The following is an 18689-nucleotide window of genomic DNA, read 5'->3' as shown; positions in this document are numbered from 1 at the left end:
GTGAAAGTCCAACAGGTTTATTTGAAATCACAAGCTTTCGGAGCACTGCTCCTTTGTTAGGTGAAGTAAAGGGAAGCACACAGGCACAGAATTTACAGGCAGAGACATCAGAAGTTCTTACACATGGTGTGAGTGGAGTGTTCTGCAGAGATGCAAGAAAACGCAGAAGATCCTGAAAGGACTACAGATTACAAACCCAAACAAGCCAATCCTATAATGCAGACTATACTGAGAGACTCTGCTGTCGTACCTCTCGCACATTCCTCAATCATCTCATACACCAGTTCTAAGCAGATGCTGTAATCTTGAAATTGAGATAGAGTCCATATTCCCAGCTTGCGCACAGGATACAGCAGACCAGCTACGAGACACTGTCAAGCCATGTCTATGGAACTATGCCACCTATATGCACACCAAGAACCGGAAAATGGAGAAACTTGGCATCAGGACCAGCAGTAACTAAGCCTCCTCCAGTACCACCAAAGGGAAATTCATCGTCAACTTGTCTGACCACATCCTTCAATTACATGAAATCGAAGTTCTCAGCCGAGGGCTCAGTTTCTGCCCCACTACCAAAATGGACCCCATTGGTCTTGTGGCAGACACAGAGGGATTCATCAGGCGAATGAGACTCCGGGAATTCTTCCATAAACCCCAAGATGTCAGCAGCGAGCCAAATGAGACAGCCAATGAACCAGAACAGTTGACAAGAGATCCACAGTGCAGTGACTAAAGAAAAAGAGTCGAGTTGGACCCCTCTGGAGGGCAGTTGCCCTAGGCTGGACATGTTATGCTCAAGCTGTCAGGAGTTCTATCAATGCCAGATTCATCAGCCGCACTCACAAGATAGTGCAGAACGTCACCCAAGCGCAATGCAATGCCATCCATGTTCTCAAGATCAACCACAATGTTGGCACCAAACCAACAGACAAAGGAGGAGCCATTGTCATACAGAATAAACAAAACGGACTATTACAAAGAAGCATACCAACAACTGAGCAGCCATGAATACTATAGCCAACTACCTACCGATCCAACCAAAGAACACACCCATCAACTCAATAGACTGATCAAGACTTTTAGTCCAGACTTTAAGAGTATCCTATGTACTCTCATCCCATGTACTTCTCGCATAGAAGACTACTGCCTTCTGAAGATGCACAAAGCCAACACACATCATATCTGGCGATGGGATCCTGTGTGAGAACCTCTCTGGCAATGTCAAGGACAACTTGAAACCCATTGTAGTAGGAACCCCCAGCTTCTGTCACAACAATACAGACTTCTTACGGGAAATTCGGCACCCACAGATCAGTCAAACCAGGAACATTCATGTCACAGTGGACGTTTTGGCACTCTACATAACATCCCCCATGATGATGGCATCACTGCAACGCCTCAGTACTTAACACCAAAATTGCCAATTTCCAGATGCCCTCCAATAACTCATCCGTTTAATCCTCAACCACAATGTCTTCACCTCCGACAACTAGCTCTTCGTCCAGATGCGCAGAACAGCCATGGGGTCCAAATTTGCACCCCACTATGTCAACATTTTTGTGCACAAATTCGAGCAAGACTTCTTTGCAGTACAGGATCTCCAGCCAATGCTATACACCGGATACATCAACGACATTTTCTTCCTTTGGACTCATGGCGAGGAATCACTGAAATGACTACACAATGATATGGACAAGTTTCATCTCACCATCAGACTTACCATGGACTACTGTTCAGAATCAGTCTCATTCTTGGACACACGTACCTCCATCAAGGACGAGCACCTCAATATCTCACTCTCCGGCACGCCCATGGATAACCTCATGATGCTGCACTTCACTAACTTCCGCCCTAAACATGTTAAAGAAGCCATCCCCATCAGACAAGCCCTGTGTGTACACAGGATCTGCTCAGATGAGTAACGCGAGGAACACGTACAAATGCTGAAAGACGGCCTCATAAGAGCAGGATAGGATGCTCAACTCATCAATCACCAGTTCTGACGTGCTACAACAAAAAACCGCAGCATCCTCCTCAGAAGACAAACATAGGACATGACCAATAAAGGTACTCTTCCTTGTCCAGTACTTCCCCGGAGCAGGGAAACTACGCCATGCTCTCTGCAGCCTTGACCATGTCATTGATGACGGCGAACATCTCGCCGAGGCCATCCCTACACTCCCACTTCTCGCCTTCAAACAACCGCAAAACCTTAAACAGGCCATCGTTCACAGCAAAAACTACCCAGCCTTCAAGACAACAGCGACCATAACTCCATGCGACCCTCCCATGGCAACCTCCACAAAAATGTCAGATCATTGTCATGGATACTACTATCACCAGTGGGAACACGACCCACCACATAAACATCAGATACTCATGTGACTTACCAATATTATTTACCTCATACGCTGCAGGCAAGGATGCCCTGAGGCATGATATATTGATATATAGAGAGACCATGCAGACACTGCGACAATGGATGAATGGATTCTGTGCAACAATCAACAGACAGGAATGTTCCTTCCCAGTCGGGGATCACTTCAGCAGGCAAAGACATTCGGCCTCCGATCTGCGAACAAGCATCCTCCAAGGCAGCCATTCAGACACACGACAATGCAGAATGGCCAAGCAGAAACTGATAGCCGAGTTCTGTACCGAGGAAGATGGCCTTAACTGTGATCCAATATTCATGTAGCACTATATGTGATCCCACCATACTGTTCTATATTTGTAAAATCTTCCTCACTGGTCCTTTTTGACAACATCACCTTGATAAGTTGTTATGATTGCTTTACCTTAATTAGTTTGTACAGTTTGGATTACTTGTTACTTTGGTTAGACTCTCGACTTGCGACTCTTATACCTATCCTGTTATTCTAGTCATCTGGTTTGTCTCTAGCACCATCTTATTTTTAATATTTTGTAATTATCTCTCTAGCTCAATTAATCGGATCATAGGTCATCCCTTCACTTTACTCACTTTCTGACACTTTTGATCACCTGCAGAGACTTGTTATTCAACCTGTAGACACTTCACTCACACCATTTGTATGATCTTTTGATCTCTCTGCCTATAAATTCTATCCCTGGGTGCTTCCCTTCACCTGACGAAGGAACAGCGCTCTGAAAGCTTATTTTAAAAAAAAGCCTGTTTGTCTATAATCTGGTGTCATGCGACTTCTGCCGTTGTCCACCCCAGTCCAACACCAGCATCTCACATTGTGACATATTTCCAAGTCAGGGTGGTGAGTGGCTTGGAGGGGAACTTGAAGGTGGTGGTGTTCCCATATATCTGCTGCCCTTGTCCTTCTAGATGGAAGTGGTCGTGGGTTTGGAGTGTGCTGTCTGAGGATCTTTGGTGAATTTCTGCACTGCATCTTGTAGATAGTACACATGGCTGCTACTGAGCATCAGTGGTGGAGGAAGTTGATGCTTGTGGATGTAGTGCTAATCAAGCAGGCTACTTTGTTCTGGATGACATCGAGCTTCTTGAGTGTTGTTGAGGCTGCACTCATCCAGACAAGTCGGGTATATTCCATTGCACTCCTGACTTGAACCTTGTAGATGGTGGACAGGCTCTGGGGAGTCGGGAAGTGTGATATGTGCCGCAGTATTCCTAGCCTCTGACCTGCTCTTGTGGCCACTGTGTTTATGTGACAGGTCCATTTGAGTTTTTGATCAATGATAAATCCCCAGGATGTTGACAGTGGGGAATTCAGCAATGGTAATACCATTGAATATCATGGGGCAGTGGTTAGATTGTCTCTTATTGGTGATGGTCATAGCCTGGCATTGTGTGTCGTGAGTGTTACTTGCCACTTGTCAACCCAAGCCTGGATATTGTCCAGATCTTATTGCATTTTGACACTGAATGCTTCAGTATCAGAAGAGTTGCGAGTGGTGAACATTGTGCAATCATCGGCGAACATCCCCACTTCTGACCTTATGATGGAGGGAAGATCATTGATGAAGCAGCTAAAGATGGTTGGGCCTAGGACACTACCCTGAGGAGCTCCTGCAGAGATGTCCTGGAGCTGAGATGACTGACATCCAACAATGACAACCGTCTTCCTGCATTCTAGTTATGACTCCATCCACCGGAGATTTTGCCCTCTGATATCCATTGATTCCAGCTTTGTCAGGGCTCCTTGATATCATACTCGGTCAAATGCAGCCTTGATGTCAAGGGCTGTCACTCTTACCTCCTGGAGTTAGCTCTTTTGTCCATGTTTGAACGAAGGCTGTAATCAGGCCAGGAGCTGAGTGGCCCTGGCGGAACCCAAAGTGGGCGTCACTGAGCAGGTTATTGCTGAGTAGGTGCTGCTTGATAGCACTGTTGATGACACCTTCTATCATTTTACTGATGATCGAGAGTAGACTGATGGGGCGGCTATTGGCTAGTTGGATTTGTCCTGTTTTTTATATACAGGACATACTTGGGCAATTTTCCACATTTTCAGTAGATGCCAGTGTTGTAACTACTGGAACAGCTTGGGTAGGGGAGTGGCAAGTTCTGGAGCACAAGTCTTCAGTACTATTGCTGGAATGTTGTCAGGGCCCGTAGCTGTAGCCTTTGCGGTATCCAGCCACTTCTTAATGTCACGTGGACTGAATCAAATTGGCTGAAGACTGGTATTTCTAATGCAAAGGACGATTGGAGTAGGCCGAGATGATCATCCAATCGGCACTTATCTTTTTGCGCTGATATGCTGGACTCTTCCATCTTTGAGAATAAGGATATTTGTGGAGCCGCCACCTCCTGTGAGTTGTTTAATTGTCCACCACCATTCACAATTGTTTGCGGCAGGACTGCAAAGCTTAGATCTGATCCGTTGGTTGTGGGATTTCTGCTTATGCTGTTTGGCGTGCATGTACTCCTGTTTGGACCTGATCTTCAGGTATGCTTGGTGCTGCTCCTGGCATGCTGTCCTGCATTCTCCATTGAACCGGGGTTGATCCCCTGGCTTAATGGTAATGGTTGACTGCTGGATATGCTAGGCCATGTGGTTACAGATTGTGCTGGGGTACAATTCTGCTGCTGTTGATAGCCCACGGCACATCATGGATGCTGAGTCTTGAGTTGCTAGATCTGTTCAAAGTCTGTCCTATTTAACACAATGATAGTACCACACAACATGATGGAGGTTATTCTCAATATGCAGGCAGGATTTCGTCTCCACGAGGACTGTGCGATGGTTACTCTTACCGATACTGTCATGAACAGATGCATCTGCAGCTGGCAGATTGATAAGGTTAAGGTCAAGTATGTTTTTCCCTCTTGATGGTTCCCTCACCACCTACTGCAGACCCAGCCTAGCAACTATGTCCTTTAGGATCCGACCAGCTCGATCAGTGGTACTGCTACTGAGCCACTCTTGGTGGTGGACGTTGAAATCCCCCACCCAGAGTAGATTTTGTGCCTTGCCATCCTCCGTGCGTCCTTCAAGTGTTGTTCAACATGGAGGAGTATGGATTTATCAGCTGAGGGAGGGCAGTATGTGGTAATCAGCAGGAGGTTTCCTTATCCATGTTTAACCTGAAGCCATGAGGCTTCATGGGGTCCGGAGGACTCCCAGGCCAGCTCCCACCTGACTATATACCACTGTGCTGCCACCTCTGCTGAGTCTGTCCTGTGATGGGACAGGACATATCAAGGAATGGTGATGGTGGTGTCTGGGACATGGTGAGGTGTGATTCCGTGAGTGTGGCTATGTCAGGCTGTTGCTTCACTAATCTGTGAGACAGCTCTCCCAATTTTGGCAGTAGCTACCAGCTGTTAGTAAGGAGGACTTTGCAGGATCAGCAGGGCTGTTTCTAGCATTTTTTCTTTTCCAGTGCTTAGGTTGATACCAGGTGATCCGTCCGGTTTCATTTCTTTGAGACTTTGTAGTGATTAGTACAACTGAATGGTTTGGTAGATCATTTCAGAGGGCAATTGAGAGTCAACCACATTGCTGTGGGGTCTAGTGTCACATGCCGGCCGGACCAGTTGTGGATGACAGATTTCCTTCCCTGAAGGACATTAGTAAACCAGATGGGTTTTTTCCAACAATGGTTTCATGGTCATCAGGAAATTTTTGTTTCCAGATTTTTTTTTGTTGAATTCAAATTCCACATTCTACCATGGTGGCATTCGAACCTGGGACCCCAGAATATTACCTGAGTTTCTGGATTAATTGTCTAGCAATTATACCACTAGGCCATTGCCTTGCCTTAGCCATGGGATATGCAGGGTTGTAGGGTAGGGGGGTGGATCTGGGTGGATGCTCTTCAGAGGGTCAGTGTGGACTTGATGGGCCAAATGGCCTACTTCCACACTGTAGGGAAAGACTAAATCGATTATTTGAAATTAGACTTTTTTAGTTTAGATCATATTAATTCGGAATTATTATAACAGTTTTTATTCAGCATTACTCGCAACCCCATGATGCTGAGCCTGGTCAATGTTTTTGAGAAATCATGTGCTGATTGGTACCTCATGGTGATCTTTTCTTGTTATTAGTAAGCATTAAAACAATTACCCTTGAGGTTCTCATGCTGCTTACCTGCCTTTAACCTGCACTGTAATAGCAGTTTGTCTCTATATAAAAATAGAGCACAGATTTCTGCTCCGTTATTGGTTAGTTATGGAAAGCTTTCTTGGTGACTTGATTTTATTATTAGTTCTACTACATTATTACTTTTGTAAATGTTGGAGCAAAGTTAATGTTTTGAGCTTTAAAAACAAAATTCTGTCACTGTTTAGATTGGGATGTTATTGTCCACCATTTGTGAAATTGTTTGTGCATGTGATTGTTTTCATGTCCCACCACTTATAGTTTGCAACATGTTATAAAGGTATCCTACGATGCTTGCCCATTTAATGATTTCTCTAAGCTGTTCATCAGGACACTGTTGCGTAGAGCGTGCATGTAAATTAATTGTGTCCCACTAAGTAATCCGTGATCCCTGGGGTTTTGTTTAACTTAATTGGCTGGATGCCTGATTTGCAATGCAGAGCGATGGCAACGTTGTAGGTTCAATTCTTCCTCCAACTGAGGCTACCATGAATGATTCTCCTTTTCAACCTCCCCCCTTGCCTGAGGCATGGTGACCCTCTGGTTAACCCATCACTAATCGTAAGAGAACAGCCCTATGGTCTGGTAAGACTATGACAATTTTACCTTACCTTACCTTTTTCATAATGCAATTAGTTACACATTACACTTATGCAAGTTCAACTATATTGCCTTCTGGTCCATTAGTGTTCAAGTCTTAAGGATATTCAACTTCTAAATACTAACAAACTACCATCTCATTGACAAAAACAAAGTTGCTGGAAAAACTCAGCAGGTCTGGCAACATCTGTGAAGGAAAAAATAGAGTTAACGTTTCGGGTCCGGTGACCCTTCCTCAGAACTGTTCTTTCAGTTTTTATCATCTCATTGAGATTGCTTTTCATTCAATATATATTTTAAATGAGAATGTTTCAAAGAATGTGCCCTCTTCATTCATTACTTCAGCTATTTGTTTTAAAACATGGCTTGAGAAACAAAAAATAGGTTAACAGTGAATATTTGTAAAGGTGTATAATCATGACTAAACATGATCCTAAAGCATAAATGTTTAGTTGAATTTGTAAATTTCATCTAAACCTCAAGATTGTTAGTCTTTTTACATAATCATGCTTAGCACCTTCTAAGAACACTCACATTCAATACACAGATAGTTGTACATATTATTGACTTGCCACAGACATTTGAAACAAACATTTTTTAAAATTTCTTGTAGGCAAACACAAGTATCAGTTTTAATGAAAATGCATTGGTAAACATTGAATATGTAAAAAGAAGGATATTTGTCCTTAGAATTTCTAAGAGTCGGTTATGTTTGACTTTGCATTGGACCATTATTTGTGCCTGTGTGTGTGGGGACCTTCTCAAATTTACAAATTCACATTTTCTAAGTAAACATTAATTATCAGATGCTGTTCTGATTGTCAGAGCAACATATGATTATCGAAGGCATCTGGAGGCTTCTATTGAACAAACAAATTACAATGAGAAGCAAGATGAATGAAGTTTTTATCTCTCAAAGTAGTAAAAAAAAGTGTTCAATCAGTTTGTCACTTTTGTAAAACAAAATGTGTTCACTTTACATATTAGAAAGGTCAATTAAAGCTTAACTGAATTAAAACTTTCCCCTGAAATTTCTAGATCTAAAAGGAAAAATATTTGCTCCGTAGAGCTGACAATACTGTTAAATTCTGCATATGTGTAGTGTTCACAATCTGGAAATCAATTAAAGCTTGTGCTTTTGAAAAAAGCAAGATCTCAATCTTAGAATATTGAAATATACAAAAAAAGTTCAGTGTATTGATCTAATAATGGAGTGAAATATGTAATTTGAAAACTCAGCATCAGAAAGATCATTTTCTGGAATAAATTGTTTGATTATTTACGTGCAACTTTTGCTTTCAGCACAGCTTTAAGAAAATTTTGATGCTCTGATTGTGTACATCTTTTTAAATCATGTATCTTAAATATGGACTTTCTTTCTTTTAGGTGATCAGGTTGTGTGACCTTTCTATTGACGGAGATTCTGTTACATCAGTTGGCTGGTCAGAGAGAGTAAATATCATTCTTTCGATGTGAAAATTGCGCCGGCTGAAGTCTTACTTAAATACACCTATTTCATTTGATTGTTTTATTTCTAATCACTTTGTTCAGTGCAAGTAAGCCTGCAACAAACAAAAAAAAATCTCGATTTCATAATTCAATGTACTTTGCAGTTATTTTGAGTAGTCCTGTAAATTTGATATGTATTTGTGACATATGAAAGGAAAGGAAAGTTTATCAGCCGTTGTAACATTCTTCTGATTGAGAATGTCATTGGTTTTATACTCTATCACTTAAGAGAACGTGCTATTGAGGCTAATATTTCAGCGCTGTGCTGGAGAAGTGCTACACTTTTGAAGGTGCCATCTATGAATAAGACAACTAAAGCTGTACTTTTGCTATTCTTATAAAAATTCCAGCAATACTCTTCAAAAAGAGGAGAGTTTTTCTCCTGGTGTTAGGTCTTCATGCTTCAATAAAAGGAAATTTTACTATTCACTTATCCCACAGCCATTTGTATGAACTGTTGTGTACGAATTAACTGCCATGTTTTTCTGTTAAACAATGGCTACACCTGAAGATTACTTAATTGGCTGTGAAACATTATGGGACACTCATTTATATGAAGTCTTTTATCACTTTAGAATGACAGTTTGTTTTTTATACATTTGAGAGAACTTTTCAGTTTTGCAATATTAATTAAGAAGAAGCTAAATTTGAAAAGTGGTACTAACTTTCATTTCATCAAGTATTTCAGAGCATGTAGTAGTAGATATTAAATGGTACTACCCTGGGCGATGAATTACCCTAACCAGAACACCACCATCCATGCTGGATAAATTCTGCTATTCAGTATTGTATTCGTTGCTTCAGGGACAGATTAAGGAACTTAATAAAAATTGTTGCATGTGCAACATTAAGATGATTTGCTATTAACAAACCTTGAGACATCCACTGAGTATATCGTTCTCTTCCCAAAAATAAAAGAAATTTTGATGTCAAATATTGCTGTTTCCAGTACCATTGAAGGTAAGTCTCCATGATTTACACTTGATGGTATGAGAATTATGTTTTAATTTCAAGTATGATGTGGTATAAGGTAGCTGACATTTTTTTCATTATAAATAATACTGAGACTTTCCTGGGGAATAGTAAAAACAAAACCACTTTGGTAATAAATTTCCCAGAAATAGGAATTTTATTGCCACAATTTTAGAAAATGTCAGGCAAAAATAAATTTTATAATGCCTTGATTTAATATCCAGTTATTATGGGTGGCAATAAAAGTTGTCATTTACATATAGAAATTAAAAAGATTTTGAAATCATAGTTACGTAATGTTTTCTAGGGAAACCTGGTAGCTGTTGGAACACACAAAGGATATGTTCAGATCTGGGATACAGCTGCAGGGAAAAAAATATCTACACTTGAAGGACACTCTGCTAGAGTAGGTAAGTTGTTGGAAATCAGATCAAACCTTGTAATTTGCCATGAGCACCTTTTAAAGTAAAAACCTGCTTCAATTTGCTTTCAATCACAAATAATTAGAATCAAGGTTATGAAGCAACACAGACAACAAACATTTACATTAAAGCATCATATTTTCAAGCCAGTTTATATATTCTTCAGATATTGGCATTTTTTACGGCCCCAATAAGATCTCTGCCAAGTCTTTTCTGCCTAAGTCACTGTCACTCATGTAATGTCCTCACTGTCATTTTTATAATGCGATACTTCAGAGCTGTTTCATAAGATATAGGAGCAGAAATTAGGCCATTTGGCCCATCAAGTCTGCTCCGTCATTCAACCCCGTTTTCCCGCTTTCTCCCTGTAACCCTTGATGATCAAGAACCTATCTATCTCAGTCTTAAATGTACTCAATGACCTGGCCTCCTCAGCCTTCTGTGGCAGTGAATTCCATAGATAATGTTTCAATGTAATAAACTTAAAGGTGTGCATTTATTTTAGAATTGTTTGCACAAGAGGACAAAGAATATTTTTCAATTTTGTTAAAAACAAATGGTACTTATTTTTGATTCCTTAGACAAATCATTTTTTATCGCATGTATATCCAATTTATGAGACTCTTTTGGGGGAAGTAACATACATTGTGGATGTATTGTATTTGGAATTCCAGAAGATATGTGATAAGGTACCATGCCAAAGGTTATTGCAGAAAGTAAAAGCTAAAAATGTAGGGGAAATATATTGGCATGAATAGAGTTAGGTTTTTAGGTAGAAAACAGAATACTTAAATGGGTTGTCGTCTCATTGGCCAGATGTGATGAGTGGAGACCTTTAGGACCCAATGCCAGGATTGTAACTTATCAACAACTTAGATGAGGGGAACAAAGGCATTGGCGCTGAGTTTGGGGACAGCACAAATGTAGATAGGAAAAGTATGTTGTGAAGAAGACATTAGGAATTTATAGAAAGATGTGGACACGTTGAATGAGTGGGAAAAAATCTGGCAGATGGAGTATAATCTAGGAAAATGTGTAGTAGGCAGGTAGAATGAGAAAAGGGGATATTACTTAAATAGATGACGATTGTGGAACTCCGAGGTGCAGAGGGATTAAGGTATTCCAGTGAGCCATAAAAGTTAATATTCAGGCACAGCTGATAATAAGTTACAGTATTCATTAGCTTTCTTGATTACGAGAGGAATTGATCATAAAAGGAAGCACTAAAATAAAACAAAGAACTGCGGATGCTGGAGATCTGAAACGCACAATAACAGAAATTGCTGAAGAAACGCAGCAGGTTTGGCAGCATCTCTGGAGAGAAAAACAGTTAACATTTCAAGTTCAGTGACCAGTTTCCAGTTCTCTCTTCCACTTTCTTTAGTTATTTGTTTTCGTGGCTGTGCCTTTTTCTATATTCTCACCTTATTTCTGACAGTTATATCATGAGCTGGGGTGTACTGTTCTCTGAAATTCACTCCCTAAACTGCTCTACTTCTCCACCTTTCTCTTAGCAATATACTTAACTCATGTTGAGTAATTAAGATAAAGTGTTACGTTAAAGAAGTTAGTTGTGCCTCACATCTTGAGATATTGGATATATTGCTATCAAATACTTTCCTTGGTGAAGCATTAGTTGGAGAGAATTTATCTGTTTCCCATCAGTGAGCTTGCATGTGCCATCATTACAAAGGGAGCAATCATTAGCCTAATTTGCAAACAGGCGGTTCTTAATGGATGCATATCCGTCATTGAATTTGAAAAAAAAACTTGGTCAGTTTTGAGTGTTGACGACCTCCATGAAATAAAGCATGGTGTTTAATCAGGTTTCTTAAGCTAATGAAAACAAAATACAGACATTTCTCATAATTACTGGCAAAAGGAAAAGTAATTTAACAAAATAAGGAGCAAATTTCAGTATGATAAGCAGAAAAATCAGCAGATTTGTTGTCAGACAAATTGGCTTCCAATCAATTCAAATTAAAGCAGCTTTAAAACAAAACACAAGTTGTCAGTAGTTTTATTTTACATCTTTAGCCTGGTAAGCAGTTTAAAGTTGATTTGTGCTTATAGGGGCCCTTGCATGGAATGCTGATCAGCTGTCATCAGGAAGTAGGGACCGTCTTATTCTCCAGAGAGATATCCGTACTCCACCCTTACAATCAGAGCGCCGACTTCAGGGTCACAGGCAGGAAGTTTGTGGTTTGAAATGGTCAACAGATCACCAGCTTCTCGCATCTGGAGGAAATGATAACAAGGTAATGAAATGTATGAATACAAAAACATGATGAAAACTGACTTAGCTGATCTAGGCTGTAGTAGCTTTAAGGGCATTACAGTTGGATACAGTGCTCTTTTGTTCCAGAAGAAGAAACAGGGCTGCCATTCCTGATCCCGAAAAGTAATTTCAATAAGAAAAGGAACTGTTGAACAGGAACATCCTTGGCTGTGTTTCTTCCAATGAGATATAATAGACTCTATTCAGTTTTGCAACTCGTACGTCAGTAATTGCCACTTGAATGAGATGCTGAAATTCAGTTAGAGACATTGGGGAAGTACAGTGAGCAATAACATGGGCACTGGGAAAATATCTGTAATCTGACATGGTAATAGGTATTAAAGTACCGGCATATTAGTTTTATGTTGTGTTCAGCCTTTATCAGTACTTCTCCCATCACAACTGCATTGCTATGAGGAAGTAGCATGTATAAGGCGGGAACTGCTTTTTTTGAGCGTAATTGCTGAAAGCTAGACAAAACTGTCTACATGTTCACTCTTGTGTATAATTATTATCACCTTGTCGTTACACTTCTTCACTTTAAAAAAATCAGTTATTTGAACTTAAGACTTTAAAATGAATCATTTCTGCCATTGCTGTGTAGTCAAGAATAGACAGGTGCATGTGCATACAGACAATGATATCATTCAGGAATGATCAAGTCAGCTGTTTTACTGAATGAGCAGAATTTTTATATAATTGCAGTCTCCATGTAGATGTATTTTTCCAGTATTTAACTGTTATAATTGACTCAGAGTTTGTTAATTAAGATGTGTGAGATTTTCTTACTAAAGAGAGTATAATTTTCACAACTGGAGTGATGTGATCAGCTTTATTATTGTTCGTTGTACCCTGCTTAGCAGTCTTAGCCATTCCACTGATCAATAAACTGCTTGTGTTAGTGTGGATTTAGCAAAACCCTTCCCATTCCTGGTGAGAGAAAGTAAGCAGTACGTGATTTGTGAAAATCTATTGTTCTTTGAATCCTAAGATTTAAGTGAATCAAAGATTATTTTAAAGACAAAATAGTTATACATTGTATTGCAAAATCTGATTCTTTTACATATAACTTGTCATTATTTAGCTACTGGTGTGGAACAATTCCAGTTCAGGCCCAGTACAGCAGTATACAGAGCATCTTGCAGCAGTGAAAGCTATTGCCTGGTCACCCCATCAGCATGGTCTCCTTGCATCAGGTGGTGGAACTGCTGACCGGTGCATCCGTTTCTGGAATACTCTTACATCTCAGCCTTTGCAGTGCATTGATACAGGTTCTCAGGTGTGCAACCTTGCTTGGTCCAAACATGCAAATGAGCTCGTAAGTACAAAGCATTTCACTTGCTTTTAGTTTTCCTAAAGCAAAGCTATTGGGGTACCTTAAAACCTCTAGAGATTCACCAGTGTTATTTAATGGGAGTAAATTTGCTATCCTTATCTGGCCTGGCTTAACCAATGGTGATAAGACATAGACATAGGAGCAGAAATTAGGCCATTCGACCCATCGAGTCTGCTCCGCCATCAATCATGGCTGATAAGTTCTTCAGCCCCATTCTCCCGCTTTCTCCCTGTAACCCTTGATCCCTTTGATAATCAAGAACCTATCTATCTCAGTCTTAAATGTACTCAATGACCTGGCCTCCACAGCCTTCTATGGCACTGAATTCCATAGATTCACCACTTTCTGGCTTAAGAAGTTTCTCCTTATCTCCCTTCTAAAAAGTCTTCCCTTTACGCTAAGGCTGTGCCCTCGGATCCTAGTCTCTCCTACCAATGGAAGCATCTTCCCAACATCCACTCTGTCTGGGTCATTCAGTATTCTGTAAGTTTCAATTAGATTCCACCTCATCCTTCTAAACTCCAATGAGTATGGTCGCGGAATCCTCAAACGTTCCTCGTATGTTAAGCTTTTATGTTAAAGTGATAACTCTTAGAACAACTCTTGCCAACAAACCACTCAGTTTTCTAAGCCGAGAGGTGGTAATTAATATTGGCCATATCAGTAATGGGAATATTAGAGAATTGATAATAGTACATTTTAATCTGCATTTAGTGTATACTTAAAATTTTATTTCATTTTCTTTGAGTATTGTTTTAATATTGACCTAGACATTCAAATGGTTAGAGTCTATGGAGCAGAGTAGACTGGAGTTGCACGTTGGGACCGTGTGGAATTCATGATGCAATTAACTCCATGAGAATTGCTCAGAAAATTTGAACTTCCAAGGAGCAATTCCTCTACATCTGGAACTCTATAAAAAAACGCCCCTTAAATGTTGGAAAATTCAGAGGGTTCGGACTCACTTAAGCTTAACCCAGAAAAGGTTGGAAGGACTAAAAAGCTATCTCCTAGGATGAATGTTAAATGGAACCCTCAATTCTCAACTGCTGAACCACCAGACCCAACTCCAAACTGACCCTCTAGAGCCTAAAACCATATACACTATCCACCTGGCCCCTACACCCCTCACCTGCGACCCTACTCCCGCTCACCTACTATCTGCCTCCACTCCTTTCTCCTTAGCTTACACACTTAGCTTTCTTCAATCACTTTCAAAATGTCTTGGCAACCTTTAACTTCTGAAATATGTCAGCAAGTGGTGTAAGAAACTGAACTGCGCTCAGTATATTTCTCCCTGCTGTCATTTGATGGAATCATGGCCAGACAAATTGCCAATGGGTAAGCAGTAATTTTAAAGGGGATTACCGTTGGTTAAATCTGTACCAACAGTGATCAGAATATTTGGACCATTGTTTTATTGGTTAATTAGAAGGCCCATAGCATTAGATTTAGCAAATAAATCATTGTATTCTCCTCATTCTCACATAATTGGTACTTAGGGAAAATTTTCCATTCAGTGAGAGCATAATTATTTAGAGGTTTTGCAGATTTTACAGCAGTTGAGAAAAGCACTGTTTTGAGACTGGGCAATAACTGAAATACAGAAGAAATGTAGAAATGACACATTGTTATAAATATTGATGCTGTTGTGTAAAAAATGTTACAATAATAATGAGTGGAGCACAATTGGACTTCTTTTAATTCACTTTTTAAAGTGGTGCTGTGGTGGTTTTTACGTACATTTTTATCAGTTTAATTAAAATTGTTTCATTATTTGCAGGTGAGTACTCATGGTTATTCACAAAATCAGATCTTGGTGTGGAAGTATCCATCGTTAACACAAGTAGCCAAGCTGACAGGACATTCATACAGAGTGCTATACTTGGTGAGTTAGTCATTATGATTTTCACATTCACTTTGTATAACTAACTCAAGGATTAAAATTATAATGCTTTTGACTTTATAATCAACAACGTATGCATTCAGTGCTAAAAGCCTTACAAGGCTGATTGACTCAAGATAACTGTACAAAATTACTCGACTTTGCTAATATTGACATTAGGTATTTGCAGCCTTCAAATGGTAGTCAAGGTATCTGTTCTAAGCAATTATTGACAAAAGCTCTGTTAATTGATCTCATTAATTTCAACTTTGTTCAGTAATGGAGTCATAAAGTCATAGAATTGTACAGCACGGAAACAGACCCTTCCGTCTAACTCATCCATGCCGACCAGATATCCTGAATTAATCTAATCCCAGTTAACTCTGATTTCTCTCCACAGGTGGTGCCAGACCAGTTGAGCTTTTCCAGCAACTTCTGTTTTTGTTCCTCTAAACCCTTCCGGTTATGTCAGTTAGTTTGCATGTAATATTGCAGAAGTGGCATCAGCATGACGAAGACCTGGACTGGGCAGTTTAGGATATACCAGACAATGTAACACGGTTTAGACATGTCTAGAACATCAATGAACCAATCCAACAAATTTATTACCAGCTATGTAATCTAAGCAATTATCTGTGGGCATTGGTAAAGATATAGGACCACTGCGAAAGTTGCAGCTCAAAACACGGGTAGTCTACAACTATCCAAAGCCGACAAGGATCAGTGTAGGCTGGATCCCTCCCTCCCTAAACCAGCTTGCTGCTTTTGATGCAAATGTACTACACTATTTTTAATCTAGAATATTGAATTTGAAGGTAAGAAAAATGTATATGAAGACTTTGAACTAAGATGATGATTCCCTGGAACAAATTTCGCTTCTCCCAGCAAGATCAATATAGCTAGTGTTAGTTATCGGACTATTTCCAAGAATAATGCAGTACTTTGAAGATTTCAATATGAACCACTCCACTGAAACTTTTCCTGTATTTCATATTTGCCTGCTGTGACTGCATCTCACCACTGTGCATTATGCATATCAGCAGAGCTAAGGACTCAACAAAAAAGCCTGAAGATCTTGGCTGATTTAGGTGAAGAGGCAGTCTGCAGGTAGATTTTATCTTTGCATATCCAGAATGTTGCTGGGTGCACTATGGCCAACAGGAGAGAATGCTGCACCTGATTGGTCATGTCACTGTATCCAGTCGTTCTGAAATGCAGTTTTGAACCACCAAGTGCATAATTCTGTTTTACAGTCCTAAAGATTAAAACTTGGTGAATGCTGTGTCTATATATGGGAATTAAGGAGTTACCTGCATTGAGCAGACTGGCTTAACTCTCACAAGTAGTTTAATGATGATATCACCACACAATTTGCCCAGGCTTGTTGACTTGCATTAGAAGAAGCTGTTGCAGGGAGTGCTGCAGTCTGTCATTACATACTCAGGGTCATACTGAAAAACTTTGTGTATGCGTATTTTTCTTACACAGCCTCAAAAAAGATGTATCTGCACTTACATTTTTTTCTGAATCCCTTGTATATAGTTGAATGTAGAATTTGAGTAGGAAGGTGAAAGTATTCTGTCTTACGAGATTTTCATTATTATTCAATTTTCATTACTCAAGTAATATCAGTTAAATGAGTCTCTTATTACCTTTTGAGAAGATTGAAGAAAAGAAAGTAAATAGAGATATTGTGGAAACAAGATTTTTTTTTATAAGCTTCAAAAGAAATGGACTATTCTCACAAAGCATTATAAAGAATTCAAATTCTCTTTTTTTCAATCTACAGGCAATGTCACCAGATGGGGAAGCCATTGTAACTGGAGCTGGAGACGAAACACTCCGATTCTGGAACGTGTTTAGTAAAACTCGTTCAACTAAGGTATGATACCTTGGGTAGCAACAATGATGTTAAAGCTGTACCAGAAATCTTTGATTTTGTTTAAAGAATCAGTATATCCTATATTTGATTCATAATAAAATCATGCTGTATAGGAGTTGCTGGACCAGTTGATTATTGCATCTTTACTTAAAGATATTGTAAAGCATAGTTTGCTTCCCACAGAATTAGAGGAGGGTTTGGAAAAAAAGCACAGTATTGCATCAATGTGTCAAAACATCAGCAATTTAAAACAACATTCTCAGAGGCAATGGAAGATAATCTGCTTTGCTTTGTGGTTGAGTCCAGAGCTACATTTTAGGTGTAATTGCTTCTTGTCTACTAGTCATTGTGATGTCAAAGTGGATTCCATTGCGCTAACCCACCACATGAAACCCATCCGTCTACGTTGAGATTTACAGTAGGCACCATACAAAATGGAGTTACTCGCAACCATGACTATGACCTAATAAAATACTGTGAGCAGCATGACAATTTGGGACCTTCATGTCAATAAATAGGCTTATGGATAAATACAAACCATGGATCATGTGAAATTCTGGTCTTCCTGCTACAGGAAGGATGCTGTGAAACTTGTAAGAGTTCAGAAAAGATTTACAAAGATGTTGCCACGGGTGGAAGATTTGAGCTATAGGGAGAGGTTGAATAGACTGAGGAAGTTTTCCCTGGAGTTTCAGAGGCTTTATAGAGGTTTATAAAATCACGGGGGGCATGGATAGGGTGAATAGCCCAGGTCTTTCCTCAGGGAGGGGGAGTTCAAAACTAGAGGGCACAGGTTTAAGGTGAGAGGGAGTTGAATGTAGAATTTGAGTAGGAAGGTGAAAGTATTCTGTCTTACGAGATTTTCATTATTATTCAATTTTCATTACTCAAGTAATATCAGTTAAATGAGTCTCTTATTACCTTTTGAGAAGATTGAAGAAAGGAAAGTAAATAGAGATATTGTGGAAACAAGATTTTTTTTATAAGCTTCAAAAGAAATGTACTATTCTCACAAAGCATTATAAAGAATTTAAATTCTCTTTTTTTCAATCTACAGGCAATGTCACCAGATGGGGAAGCCATTGTAAGATTTAAAAGGGATCTAGGGGGCAACTTTTTGACAGAGGTTGGCGCGCGTATGGAAAGAGCTGCCAGAGGAAGTGGTGGAGGCTGGTACTATCACAAAATTTAAAAGGCTGGATTTATGAATAGGAAGGATTTAGAGGAATATGGGCCAAATGCTGG

General features: G+C 39.8%; 1 protein-coding gene across 3 annotated transcripts in view; it reads left to right on the top strand.

Annotated features, from left to right (window-relative positions):
• The window catches only part of fzr1a (fizzy/cell division cycle 20 related 1a), a 40091-nt gene extending 21402 nt beyond the window's left edge, over positions 1-18689 (top strand). For 2 of the 3 annotated variants that reach the window (XM_020522607.2, XM_048614184.1), the window contains exons 8-13: positions 8547-8612; positions 9949-10051; positions 12137-12321; positions 13426-13659; positions 15461-15565; positions 17352-18092. In XM_020522607.2, coding sequence (XP_020378196.2) covers positions 8547-8612; positions 9949-10051; positions 12137-12321; positions 13426-13659; positions 15461-15565; positions 17352-17450 — 792 coding nt within the window. In that variant the 3' untranslated portion in view covers positions 17451-18092. Of the gene's footprint in view, positions 1-8546; positions 8613-9948; positions 10052-12136; positions 12322-13425; positions 13660-15460; positions 15566-17351 lie in introns of all 3 variants that reach the window. The other variant, XM_048614183.1, reaches the window with a different exon arrangement.

This window comes from Rhincodon typus, chromosome 29 (genome assembly GCF_021869965.1).
Source record: "Rhincodon typus isolate 14 chromosome 29, sRhiTyp1.1, whole genome shotgun sequence".
In the NCBI taxonomy this organism is placed as follows: domain Eukaryota; kingdom Metazoa; phylum Chordata; class Chondrichthyes; order Orectolobiformes; family Rhincodontidae; genus Rhincodon; species Rhincodon typus.
This window is presented reverse-complemented; position numbering and strand designations above follow the sequence as displayed.